At 38.2% G+C, this 13,836-nt stretch overlaps 2 protein-coding genes across 13 annotated transcripts in view; one reads left to right on the forward strand and one right to left on the reverse strand.

Annotated features, from left to right (window-relative positions):
• acss3 (acyl-CoA synthetase short chain family member 3) overlaps positions 1–13,661 on the forward strand; it is a 59,135-nt gene extending 45,474 nt beyond the window's left edge. For 2 of the 3 annotated variants that reach the window (XM_038281346.1, XM_038281348.1), the window contains 7 exons: positions 2,184–2,279; positions 2,684–2,747; positions 4,308–4,389; positions 4,674–4,796; positions 5,126–5,225; positions 5,591–5,766; positions 5,880–6,555. In XM_038281346.1, coding sequence (XP_038137274.1) covers positions 2,184–2,279; positions 2,684–2,747; positions 4,308–4,389; positions 4,674–4,796; positions 5,126–5,225; positions 5,591–5,766; positions 5,880–5,963 — 725 coding nt within the window. In that variant the 3' untranslated portion in view covers positions 5,964–6,555. Of the gene's footprint in view, positions 1–2,183; positions 2,280–2,683; positions 2,748–4,307; positions 4,390–4,673; positions 4,797–5,125; positions 5,226–5,590; positions 5,767–5,879; positions 6,556–12,731 lie in introns of those variants that run through there. The other variant, XM_038281347.1, reaches the window with a different exon arrangement.
• ppfia2 (PTPRF interacting protein alpha 2) overlaps positions 7,648–13,836 on the reverse strand; it is a 221,955-nt gene continuing 215,766 nt past the window's right edge. For 5 of the 10 annotated variants that reach the window (XM_038281341.1, XM_038281337.1, XM_038281338.1 and 2 more), the window contains 4 exons: positions 12,791–12,947; positions 12,542–12,598; positions 11,441–11,525; positions 7,648–8,724 (listed from right to left, as the gene is read on the reverse strand). In XM_038281341.1, the coding sequence (XP_038137269.1) occupies positions 11,467–11,525; positions 12,542–12,598; positions 12,791–12,947 (273 nt within the window). In that variant the 3' untranslated portion in view covers positions 7,648–8,724; positions 11,441–11,466. The remainder of the gene's footprint in view (positions 8,725–11,440; positions 11,526–12,541; positions 12,599–12,790; positions 12,948–13,836) is intronic. The other 5 variants (XM_038281344.1, XM_038281340.1, XM_038281345.1 and 2 more) reach the window with 3 other exon arrangements.

Below are 13,836 nucleotides of genomic sequence, written 5' to 3' on the forward strand. Positions count from 1 at the left end.
TCCTCAATTTTCTCATCAATAGTTTTTAAAATACAGTTTTTGGAACCTGCTGACATGAAGCTGAAGAATCTTTGCTTTCATTTGATTTCCGCCTGCTGGAGGATTATTACTTTTTCCCACTTTTGTAAAAAGGTGAAACTCTTGGATTTTATGACTTCTTCCCTAGTACAGATTCCCAAGATGTTCCTTGATGTCTGATCCCATATCCTGTATCTGTATTCAAAATCATGTTTCTTTAAACTCCCTGTGAGGTTTAGCCCAACTGTTTAACATTGTTTTCTTCTTTTAGGTTTTACAGGCTTTATTGATGTACTGTAGAAAGTATTTTTCCCAGATTTCTTTTTTATTTTTGATTTATTTACCGAAATGCTTCTGTTTTTTTAAACATTTAATATAACATGATGGATAGCATAAATACAAGAAGGGCTGTTAATGAAGTCGGTCATCAATGAAAATGCGCCCTGAAATTAATAGACTATCATTGGCAGCAACAACTAAATGCTACAAGTGAAACATGATACTGTTCTGCTCTTCTTGCATAATATTGATTCGGTCTATTACATCAGTCTCTGTTATCTGGCCTTTTTTAAGCTTTCTGTGTACGGGGATTGAAGGGGAACTGATGGGGATTACGTTTGGAAGCTGTACAAGGAAAAATGGCTTCCTTGTTCTTTAGCCAATCATAAGTGGATTTGATGCTATGATCATTATCCCGCTGTAGGTCACAAGGTCGGCCTCTGCAGATGGTCGCTCACACTGAGCCTGGTTCTGCTGGAGGTTTGTTCCTGTTAAAAGGGAGTTTTTCCTCTCCACTGTCGCTACAAGCATGCTTAGTGTCAGGGATTGCCTTTGAGTCGATGAAATCAACTGGTTTTCCTTAAATAAAAAACTTTTAATCAATTTGACTGTAGCATCCGGTGAACTGTAAAGTCCCTTGAGATGACATATGTTGTGAATTGGTGCTATAAATAGACTGAATTGAATTAAATTGAAAAATCCTTGCCAAACATTTTGCAAAGTAGAGAGTAGAATCTTTGTTACTTTTAATTAAAGTAACAGTCCTGGATAGATAAGACTGGCCTTTGTCTTCTCTTTTACAGCACTGTTTTTGCCTTGAACTCCCTTCGTCACACATAGAAAGGTTATTGTAGATAACCTATAAATAGAACATGAATTCTGTATTCACTCAGGTTGTCTTGGTTTGATTCTAAATTATCAGACTTGATGTGAAATGTTAGTTTTATAAAAAAAAAACAACAACTTTGTTTTTAAATATTCCAAGAAGTCCAATGTTTCAAGCCCAGTAAATGACTTTGTTGCTGGTATTTTACACGTTGCTGTATTGACTGAGATGACCTTTGCATTGTGATGTAAAAGCTTAAGGGTTGCCATATTAGCTTTTGCCCTTTCAGTGAACAATCCAGCATGACATCTTTATGTTAATGTAAAACACGTTGCAGGATTGGTCGTGTGATTTAATGTTATGTGAACTTGATTACATGACTGATGAAGTGTAGCTTCATATTTACACCAAAGATGTTTCCTTATCAGATGGACACAGTCCAGTAGCAGCTGATACATGCCAAGTTCATATCTGTTTAAATACCACATAAGGCTAGAATAATGAAGCTTGATATTGTATTTTGTGTAACAGGAGCTGAAGTTTGGAAATGATTTGTTCAGAAAATAAAGAAAATCATTCTGCTTGTTCTTCCATATATGCTGTAAATTTATGCACCAACATTGAGAGAAAGGGAGGACTATCTTTCCACTGATCTTAGGTTTTGCATTTAGCACCAAAGACAGATGCTGGCCCACTCAGCTGCTGTACCTGATGTAATCTCCCATGCTGAGCTGGATTGATTCTGTTATGCCTTTGCTGGGTGGGCGAGCAGACCTGCCAGCCGAGTCTGTGCAGTAACTGGAGCATGGATCTGTGGTGTCGGGAAGAGCCCACAGGAGCTGTCATGGTTTTGTTATGTAGGTTAAAGCTGCTCACAGAAGCAACAGGGCTCTGGACGTTTTCCTTGGATCAGCTTAACATTAAAGGGATTTAGTGAATGCAAATTGGACACTAAAACTAAAAAGCTGTTTTCTGAAACTGGGATTGAAAGCGTTTGATCAGCCTTTTATCTGTGCTTTCTGAATTTGAATGAGATTGTATATTTTGTGTTTCTCTTCAGAAACTGGTTCAGCCATCACTTCCTCTTGTATCGGCCTGGGTAACTCGCTCACGCCACCTGCAGGCCAGGCTGGGAAACCAGTCCCAGGTTACAACGGTAAGAAATGTACCAGGCTATTCATCTATTATTCAGCACATCCATCCCTCCATCTGTCCATCACTCGTTACCTTTTCGTTTCTCCATCCACCTTGATGTCTTTTAAAGGGAAAAACCTCAGAACCTTAAACTCTCTGCCATTGTTTTAAAATTTAATAAATCTATTAAGAACTTTGTTTTATGTTTATGTGGTTCTGGTAACTTAATAACCAATGGGGTGTTTAAAAAAAAAAAAAAAAAAAAGTATCGGTCGATCGATAGAGAGATATATATAGATATCTATCTCTATATATATATACATATATATATATATATGTGTGTGTTTTAATTCTCAACATGTTTAGTTGGCCAGTTTGAACACGGAGGCTGAAAAGAAACCGACTGATCACCTTGTTTTCTTGCAGTTACTGTAATCGATGATGACATGCAAGATGTGAGGCCAAGAACTCTGGGAAATATTGTGGTCAGGTAAGCCAAGCCGACATTAGACATCTTTTGCTTTTCTTTAAAAACTCACACACGTGCAGAAACTTTCATGTTTGCAGAAAAGCAGCTCAACAGACATGAACGAGCAGCACATGTTTGACTTTACCGGTTAGTCTCTCTGAAAGCAGAGAGCTGGTAATGGACATTTTTTTTCTGACAGATTTTCTAAGCGAATTTCACAGAAAGTAGCAGAGCTTTGTGTGCTGCTCTCAGTGCCAGCCTGCTCCCTGTCTGTTATCACCCTCCACTCCACTCCCCTGCACTTTTTAAAAATGCTGGTAATGACCGAGTGCTGCTGAGGGGGGATTTCCAATATGCGGCGCATAGAGTGACAGAGTTTGAGCTCTTAAGACGGGCAGGAACAGCTGTGTTATTGTTCCTCCTGGTCTTAGGAGGAAACCTGGACCATTTCTTCTATTTCATTCACAAACTGGATCTGCTGCTCTAGAAAAACAGCTTGAGGTGGACATGTTTAAATCTATTACAACTCCTCACTTCTTTATCTTTTGATAGTTAGTTGATATACGATGGGGCGTTCAATAAGTAATGCCCCTGACCCACTTCCAGATGTTTGACGAACCTGTAATTTTTCATGTGAAATATTGATTAAATTGCAAATTACAGCTCTGAACTAATTATGGTTTCTGATTAACAGGTGTTCAAACTGAGAGAAGTCTATGTTTTTGCATTTAAAAGGACGCACACAACGGGAGACGTTTGATCAAATGAAAGTTACTTATAGTGATAATGTCCCACAATATAACTCTGTAAAACATTTTGCAAGGTCATATAATGGGCATCATCACCATAAATTACTTTAATTTCATCAAAAGTCTCCCGTGGTGTGATTCTTTTCGCATAGAAAAAACAGATCACTGCTCCACACTCAGCAGGCTCCATTTCAAACACCTGTAAGTCAGAAACCACAAATAGTTCAGAGCTGTGATTTGTTACTTAATCTATAGAGATTTAAATAACTTCACATGCAAAATTTCAGCTGGATCAAACATCTGGAAGTGTGTCAGTGGCACTACTTATTGAATGCCCCTCGTAAAGCTACAGAAAGATGAGCGCATGAAATGCATCCTCCATCCAAAACTGCTAACTTCTATATTCATAAAGTTATTTCAACATCTTTATCATGCTGTGTTTTATATACACCAATCTTTTAATCTGAACTAAAAAGGAGAACAGAAAAGTTTGAACTCTTTTTCTGCAATGTGGGATTTAGGGATCAGGACATGGAGGAAACTGGCTAAGAGGAGGGATTACTTGTAGTCTCTGTAAACAATGACTTCCTGACCTTTCCTTCCTGCACTTTTTGTTTGTTTGGGTGCCTGTCACCGGGTCGGGTAAGGTCCAGCATAGCTTGGCTGCATATCAAGAGGAACTGCAAGGAATGATAAAGACACACTTTTATTCAAATTGTTCAAAAACACTGATTATATATTTTGAAGCTGCTCGGAGCCCAATTAGAGGCAGTGAGACATTTGGTCTTTTATTTTTTCACAGCTTGTTTATTTCTGCCTTTTTCCCCTATAGATTACCTTTACCACCTGGAGCTGCTCTGTCCCTGTGGCAAAACAAGGATCTGTTCAAGGAGCTCTACTTCTCCAAGTTCCCGGTAATTTCTTTGTTGCTTTAATAACTGGATTAGTTGTTCTTTATGATGTAGTCAGTTCCGGTTTTATAAAGTTTTAGTAAAAAGGCTGACTCCTTTGGTGGAAAAAGGTAGACCTCTAGTGTTTAAATTTGATATTGCAGAATAAACTGCTAAATTTACATGACCTAATTTTTCTAGGATGCTTTAATGAAACATTCTTTCTTTTTTACATTTATATATTTATATATGAAAAATGTAGACATGTAAATTGATCTGAACACCTTTACTTTTAATATCTCTCCTAGGGATACTATGACACAATGGATGCTGGATTTTTGGATGAGGAAGGTTTCCTTTACATTATGTCCCGGTCTGATGATGTCATCAACGTGGCTGGCCACAGGTTGTCTGCTGGAGCTCTAGAAGAGGTAGGATCATCATTGCATGGATTTGTAATGACGGTTATTTTGTCTTATATTAGTTTCTAGTAATAATAATTGTTAATTGATTTTTTTTATTAATCTCACATTGGAGAAATGTACCTCTGCGTTTAACCCATCACCTTGAGGAGCAGTGGGCTGCCATTGTGCGGTGCCCAGGGAGCAGTGTGGGGTTGTGGGTCTTTGCTCAGAGAGCCAGAGTTGCAGGCTGTGGGAGTTGGGCTGGAACTCAGAACTTCAGGATTCCAAGCCCTATGCTCTAACCACTACGCCGCCACTCCTCCCTTTAATTAAAAGGACGTTTTTGTTTCCTCCAGTCGGTGCTTCTGCACTCCGCCGTGGCAGACTGTGCTGTGGTGGGCCTCGAGGACTCTCTGAAGGGCCACGTTCCTTTGGCGCTGTGTGTACTTAAGCTAGGTGAGTGATATAGATTCCTGTAAAGGTTACACAATTTAGATTACAGAAGGGGATGGGTTCCAGATATCCACAGCTCTGTGAACTTCAATAATTAGGGCTTTTTGGGGAAAATGGCAAAAAGCAAGATGAAGGCCTGTTTGTCACAAGCCATATGCAGTAGGAGTCACAATAAATGTGAAAGATGTTGTGCTGGTTAGATGACTGGCAAACTTTGGGCTATGTCCAAAGTGCTTTGTGTGCTGAAGAACCTGCTCTGCACCATATATTGATGCATGATGGTCTTGGCTGATTCAGACTTGAAAATAAAAAGAGTTAACCCAGTTTAAACTTTAACATTTTGCAAAATTATTATTTTTTTGCCTCAGGTGTGCAGAAAACCAAGGAAGAAATCATAAAGGAGGTTGTTAAGCTTGTAAGAGACAACATCGGGCCTGTGGCCGCCTTTAGGAATGTGCTCTTTGTCCACGGGTTACCGAAAACGCGTTCCGGAAAAATCCCTCGCTCTTCTTTGGCCAACCTGATCAACGGCAAACCCTACAAGGTAGGATGCATTTACAGGTCAACTGGAAATGTTTTTATGTCCTAGAAAATAGAGACTAAAGATTCAATGAATGCTGCTTCAGATTTTCACTCTGTAAATATTTCCCTTCACAGGTCACTCCAACCATTGAGGATCCAGAAGTGTTTAAAGACATTGAGAGGCAAGTAGAAAAAGTTCTGAGACGACATTCAGCTTGAACACAAAGAAAACTGGACCACAGTATTACTCCGTTAACATAGCTTAGTGAAATGAATGTGAACGTTTTAGAGAAATAATTCCTTTAACACCCCTGACTAAAACAAATGTGTGCCTTTACGCGTTTATATATTACATACTAAAAAATAATCCTGCTTGTCCTTAAGAAGTGATTAGCCGGTATTAGGAAGGCGTTTTTTAGTTTCGCTTTAAATTCCTTGTTTCTTATAATAAAGGACCACATTTTAGTTGATACTGGTAAACGCTGAGCTGGACTACAAGGGGAAATTTGACAGTAAATGTAATTTCCTAACTAATAAAAAGGTTGATCTACAGTATTTAGTTCTAAATATTTAATCTGGTCTGTAATCCTAGTCTTAAATATTCCCAATAGAAACATCAGATTTTGACGAAACCAATTGATGTCTACTTTGTAGTATGTAATAGTAAATTATCCTTGGCTCAAAGGTTAACCAAGTTGCCCTTAAACTAACATAAGTTTTAGTTGAAATTCATGCAGAAAGTTATTTTTATAAATTTCCGTCTATGGCGCCCAACAAGTATAATTTTTGTAAGGATAAAATCGCATACAGTCTAGTTAATATTTTAATTTCCAAAACTGTTCGTTGGGTGGACAAAGTTCTCAGAAAGTCACTTCATCCGTCCCTTTTTCATGTTAAGGGATTGCAGGTGTTAAACTTCTATCCGTTATCTTTGCAGCAGCTTTGTAAAAGTCTATTCAAATGTAGTTTTTACATGTAAAAGTATTTCTATTGTACTAATAAGAAGTTAAACCAAGCTGTACAGTACAAATCTTAATCTTTATTCTAGCCAATTATCAGCAGAATGTTTTGGAAAAGCTTAGCTAGATGTGATTTAGTATTTATACCAGTAACCCATATGACGCCGGTTTTCTCTATTAATTGATATTATGGGCTAGCCAATATTTATTTAATCTGACTTCTGATCAGACCAAGACAACCTTTGAGTTTAACTGCTTTTCTTTAAAGTTTGTGAGAAAAAGCTAAGGTGCTGAAATAAAAATACTGCCAGTTTTCCCCTTAATATCTGCTGACTATACAGAAATGACCACGCTTTATTGATGAATCAGAATCGTTTACTGTGCTCTGATAAAACATCGCTGATATTTCTCCCAAAAAAGTCAACAGGACGTTGCAATTATTTCAATTTGATCAAACTGCAAAAACATCTTAAATTAGGTGAATTAACTCTCAAATTCAGTAGGTAAATAAGATATTAGAGAATGCAATAGTTCTCTTAAATGTAAATCATCTTGTTCCATTTGGCAAAGAGCCTCACTTATTTCCTCAATTCAAGAACAAATGACTTTAGATTTACATTTTTTGCAGTGCAGGGGTGCTAAATGAATCATTAAACCAATAAGTACAGAGACAAAATGTTATAAGTTTGCTCTCCATTTTCATATTTGAACCGGCAATCTGTACCAATAGTATACCTAAGAAAAAATAATATTTTCTGGTATCCTGCTCAGCCACACAAATTGTATTAGTCGGGGATCTTTGCGTAACAATGTTTTGATTTTATACCAGTCTGAGTTTTTTTTTTTTAAATAACGCTGTAAATTGTTTACATTAATGTAAAATCATATTGCACTATAACCTTTGCAGATTACATATTTCTAATGAAAACTAATGCAACAAAAGCTCACTAACGTCTTTTTTTATTGACAATGAAAACTTGTGTGCGCACCACTTAGTTCTGACCAAAGTACAAGAATAAAAAAAGGAAACAAAATGAATCCTCATTCGTGCAAATGTAAAAACAAATGTGTAAGACGTTTGCTGTCCGTCAGAAAAAAAAGACAAAGAACAGGGCTGTACAGTAGGTTACCCTGAACATTTACACCAAAATGGAAGTCACAGCAAGCAACAGGTTTTTTTTTTTTTTCCTTTTTTAAATCATTAGGTCACCTCACTTCAACATATTCATAAACACTCTACACACACTATGAGCTAAAGCAGTCTCTTTCAATTATTTCATCTGTTGGGTTTACAGGAGGGGCGGGGTAAAAGGCCAGCTCGGCTGTAAGTGTAGTCTGTGTTGATGTGCTGCCTCACAAAACGTTCATTTTAACAAGGAACAGCTCTGCAGATGCTTTTAATGTTTTCCTAGTGAAAGTTGTGTCTCTTGTTTTGTCCTTGGCTACTAGGTTTTCTGAGTCGATGCAGTTGTATGAAAGTGCTTGTCATGTTGTTCCAGTGTGCTGACAAATCCTCCATCCTATGATTAGTCCTTAAATAAGTTGTGAGGGCAGATTTTCTCAACATCCAGCAGACCCTCTTCATAATTTTCATTAGCACAATGAAAAAATAAAACCTTATGTACAAAATGATCTAGAGGAACATGGAGAGTTTAAAGAGCAGCATATATTCATCTATGGTCCGCTAAATGAGGTGGCAGGGACATTTTTTGCACAAACCCCTAATCTTTTTATACATAGATGTTTATATATTAAAAATGGCATATTTATAAGAATTTACAGATAACCTACACATCTCCTGTAGAAGAAATACACAGTACATTATGCTCTGACAAATTACTTTACATGTAAAAGGTAGAAATGGTGACAACGAGGCGGCCTGCAGGACAGTTTAGCACCGGCATCTGGTGCCTGCGTTAGAAATCATGGAGGGGGGATCAGAGAGGAAAGCAGGGCTTCTTGGCAGTGCGAGTCATCGGATTGTTTCTCAGCAGATCGGCCCCTTTCTTTCAGAACTGCAGCTGAAAGGAGAAACAAGAGGTTGGCTGTTTCAGATTATTTCTCCTCATGTAAAACGGTGACCAGTGCTAATGACATAAACCAACCTTTCTTTGCTTTGTTTAGGCTGCTTAATTTGAGTTAGAAATCCTGTGATGCAACATTAGCTGGCTTTGGTCTCAAGCTCCGTTTGACTGTTTATATACTGACAGAACAAAGAAGGTAAGATACCCTGGCAAGTTTTTAGTTGTGCTTAAAGGGTAACGCTGTTTTTTTTTTTTACATTGGGCCCTTGATTTTACGTTATTACATCATGTTCTACTCACCCATATTAGTTTTGTGTCATTTGGAGCTGTTCGGTTCTTTCATAGCCAAGTAAGGTCTTCCTATGGGCAACGAGTTGAAGGCAAACTAAACTGTTCATAATTTATTCTTTATGGTACGCCATCATTCATAACATGTAGGCGAATCACTGTCTCCCAGACATCCACAGTTATATTTTTTTAAAACAAAGCGACGTCATACACACTCCGCTTTGTTTAAAAAAATATAACCGCTGATGTCTAGGGGACAGTGATTCGCCTACATGTTATGAATGCTGGCGTACCATAAAGAATAAATTATGAACAGTTTAGTTTGCCTTCAACTCATTGCCCATAGGAAGATGTTACTTGGCTATGAAAGAACCAAATGACACAAAACTCAAATGGGTGAGTAGAACACGATGTAATATAAAATCAAGGGGCCAATGTAAAAAGAACGGTGTTCCCCTTTAAGGTTCAGTTGACAGTTTTTATGCATTAGGCAAAAAATATTCCTATTCAGTTAAACTACTAAGCACCAATGTCCATGCTTGTTTTTTTGCAGGTGATCATTGTGAGCAAAGCAGAATTTGTCCCCCAACTTCCTACTCTGCAGAGTTACAAGCACATTTCAGGCTGATGAAGATTGTTAGGGGGAATTTAAATCCATCCCTACGGTGGCTGACAGGTATAAACGTTCTCTAGAAGACTAGGAGTCGAGAAAAGAATGTTTATTTTTTTGTAATATGCGTTTTAAAATGAAAGATGACTTCCTGTTTGTTATAAGAATTTTTATCATAGTCATTCGAAAAAAGTTAACAATCCACTGGACTTAGTTTTCAAGTTTGAAGATGTTTCGTTTCCCAGCCAGGAAGCTTTTTCAATTCAGAATTAGCACGAGTTCAAGGCTTTATAGAGTGAACCAAAAAACATGCAGTAATTTGGGTTCTTTGTTAGCCTGCAAAACCTGATACTGATAGGGGGGTCAACAGGGGGAGATGTTCTGGTCCTCTGTATGATGGTAGGAAGGAATCATCTCTACCGCTGCAATGCAGCGTTAAATTTGATTCCTTCCTGCCATCACCGCAACCCCCATACAGAGGAACAGAACATCTCGCCGTTCAGCCAGGCCAACAATTTCCCCCAACTGCCCTTCTTTCAGAGACATAGACCAGTATCAGGTATTGCAGGCTAACAAAGAACCCAAAGGACTGCCCATTCCTTAGGGGCAGACACGTTTTTTTTTGGACCACTCTATAAAGCCTCGAACCCAACACTAATTCTGACATTTTGAATTGAAAAAGTTTCCTGGATGGGAACAAAGTCCAGTGGATTGTTTTAACTTTTTTGGAATGACTATGAATCTCACCACTGATAAAAATCAAAGGAAGAAATCTTTCATTTACAAAAGAACATTTCTTTTCCTATATGGTTGGTTCTTTGTTTGACTCCCTCTAGTGTTCTAGAGAACGTTTACACCCGTCAGCCACCGTAGGGTTGGATTAAAAACCCCCTAACAAACTTCATCAGCCTGAGATTTTGAAACAAGGACCGAAATAAATGTGTTTATAACCCTGCAGAGTAGGAACTGGACTTCTTAGTCACATTTTTACCTGTCAGCCACCGTACATCTCGATTGCATGAAGGATCTGCTGCAGAGAGGAAGCTAATAGTTTAATTCTGGAAGAAAAGAGGCCATTCGAAAAGCAACCAGCCTTGCCTAAAGCTCAGACGGAGAGTAGGTAGAGAGAAAAGCGGACGCTATTTTCTTAATGATCTGCCTCTGCTGACAGGTGGAAACAGAATTCTATTTAAATGAACTTGCTATACTTTGATCTCCAGTGTCTTACCTGCTCTTTCTGGGAGTCCGGTGCTGCAATAGTATGGACTGTGCAGCATCCCCCAGACTGAGTAGGCAAAACCCTGCCACAATCTTAATTACTTAAATTTGTTTCCACCGTGGCAAAACATTGAGGGCCAGGGCTCGTCGTTGGCCAGAGGCAGTTCACTAACAAAACAAATCGTATTATTTGCAGATAACCGGATTTTTCTCTTTATATTAGCAGCTAGCATTTGTCGGTCCTGATTAAAAATCAACAGTGTCCTTTAGCTACGCCTGCCTTGGGGCCATGTTCAATGGCAGAGAGCTGCTTTATCCAAAATTTGTTGTAAAAAATAAATAAATGCAACTTCTCTTGGTGACTATTTCCAACATAATTTTAGAAAAGGTCCTTTTCTTACAAAACATTAAATATTAATTTCTGCCTCAACCTTGTACCATCTTCTGTGTATAATTGCAAGCGTTTGCATCAGCTGGAAGTATCACATAACACTATTTCAACCCAACGCACTCGTTGAACTCTGTAGCATTTCCCTTTTTTCTAAGTGCTACTTATAAAACCTGTATTCAGCTGAGCGAGACACTGTTGTTACATACAGTTTAAGGTCCCCTGCTTCCTCCTCTCAGCAGGAGTAGGTTCTCACCGTGGAGCTGTCCAATCGCTGCACTGCAGACGGTCCGACTGTAGGTGGACACAGGGAGAGAAAAAACAGTAAATCTACCACCAAATTTTGGATCACTCGGGGGAAAAAGCCACAGATAACACCAGGAAGAATGGAAACCACAAATGAATATTTTGAGTGTTACAAACCAGCACACACAGAGATTAGAGATGAAGGAACTAAAGGATATCAGCCAGAAACGGACCCGCTACAAGTTTGTCATTCGAGCCCTACTTAATTAATCCTCCAATATCGACAAATAACCTTGTTGGATGTTTCTATGAAATGTGTTAGAACCACTCAATATTTCAACATTAAACAATCCTGAATCCAGCTCCTGATCTGTCTGTGGTATTCATATGCTCCAATATTTACACTTTAAAAGGTTAAGTTAAAGTTATAATAAGTTTGGGAAAATATGTGTTCTGACCCATATATTAACTAGATCTTGTCTCATGTTCAGGAAATCGGGGTTTAACAAAACGTATTTCCTTTTTCACGACTACAAATTGGAAAAGAGAAAAACATTTACACTGGAAAAAATCTAGATAAGTCATTATTTCTTAAAATAAGTGCATTTGTTCTTGGATTGAGGAGGTAAAAGAGATGTTTTGCCAATGGAACAAAACAATTTACATTTAAGATAAGAAAACACAATTGCATTGTCTTATTTCAAGTGCATATTATCTAATTTTAAGTGTAAAAATACTCATTCCATTGGCAAACTATCTCATTTACCTACTCAAATTAAGGGTAAATATACTTAATTTAAGACATTTTTACTATTCCATACTAAAGGTGGACAGAAACCTTCAGGTAAGTTGCATTACACTAACGCCTTGGTTTTTCTCTACCATTCCTTTAAGGGTTACGATATAAAGTTAATCTAGCCCCTCATGACAGTTTGGAACTTTTATGAAAGATGAATTTTAAGGACAGAAAACAGCAGGGCAGTGGTTGACAATATGAAAGGGGTCACGTAGAATTAGTATGGCGGCAGCACTGACAAGCCCAGAACCTCTTGGACATAGCTGACCTTGAAACCAGTCCAAATACATGTCGTCAGGACTGTCATCCAGCACCTCAAAGAGGACTGCAGAGCAGCCGTCAGAGAGAAGAAACACTGTCAGAACGCTGCTGACATGAACCAGCAGCTCAAACTCCTTTCAGGTGTTTTTTTTTTCCATTTACTTGTTCAACAGGTTGATAAAAGGTCCTTATTTCAGCTGTATTTTATAGACCAGATTAGTAACCAACCCAACAGAGGAGAATAGATGGCTCTTACCATCAGGGGGCAGTCTTCTGGAATGACCGGACGTCGTAGTTAGACGGAACCCAGCCGGAAGAGTTTCTGCAGATCCAGGCATCATGCTGATGCCGTGGACGTCCCGGGGAGGGAACTGCCTCCGCCACGACGGACTCCGGAAATCTTTGTCATCACACTAATCAAGAGAAAATATGTATTAATATTTTGAATGCATTGAGTTTCCTAATAAAAATCCAAGATAAAGAGCTTATGATTATTCCACAAAAAAATGTAGAAATCGATGCATTTAATGACTTTTGATTAACTCCAGGCTAAATGGAAAGATCTACTACCTCACAATTAAAGCCGACTCTTTGAGACGTGCAGCAATGTTAGACCGGTGTCATTCATTTTTAAAAATGAATGACACGGTTTATCAGACTGCAAGTATCAGGGAGGGAAACCCTTTTTGGTTATGTCAAAATAAAACTTGTTACATACAGTTGTGCTTTGCTGTCTTCTTTTTTATTAAGCAAATATAGCTGAAGATATTTTGGGTATGGCTTACTCTACCTTTCAAAATACTTGAACCTTGAATTGCAATAAGAGCAAGTTTTGCTACAAGTGTAAACTGGGATCTTTTATTTTAAAGCATTGCTTTGTAGTTCAGAAATGAACCACATCCCTGGTTTCTAGTTTTTCAGTCCTCTAATTGGTTTTCTCAAAGAAATTACTTCTTAGTCCATAATTACGGAGTGGCGGCCTAATGGTTAGGGCATTGTGCTTGGAATCCAGAGGTTCTGGGTTCCTGAGCAAGACCTTACAATGCTCCCCATGAGGAGGCTTAAATGCAGACAGTGAATTTCATTGCTTTGTACTTGTGAAAATGTAATAATAAAGTTTAATTCTATTCATGCTTCTTTGTCCCTAATTAAAAAAAAAGCATCTCCAATGCATGATGCTGTGATCAGAAGTTTATTTAACCTTACTCACTCCATGTTACATTTTTTTCCTCATCTAACCACCTCCCTCTTATTTGTTCTAGTTGCATCGACAAGGAAACTTAAAAAACTAAAATAGATGAC

The sequence above is a fragment of the Cyprinodon tularosa genome, unplaced genomic scaffold, assembly GCF_016077235.1.
Source record: "Cyprinodon tularosa strain WSP-4 unplaced genomic scaffold, ASM1607723v1 ctg17, whole genome shotgun sequence".
Lineage (NCBI taxonomy): Eukaryota > Metazoa > Chordata > Actinopteri > Cyprinodontiformes > Cyprinodontidae > Cyprinodon > Cyprinodon tularosa.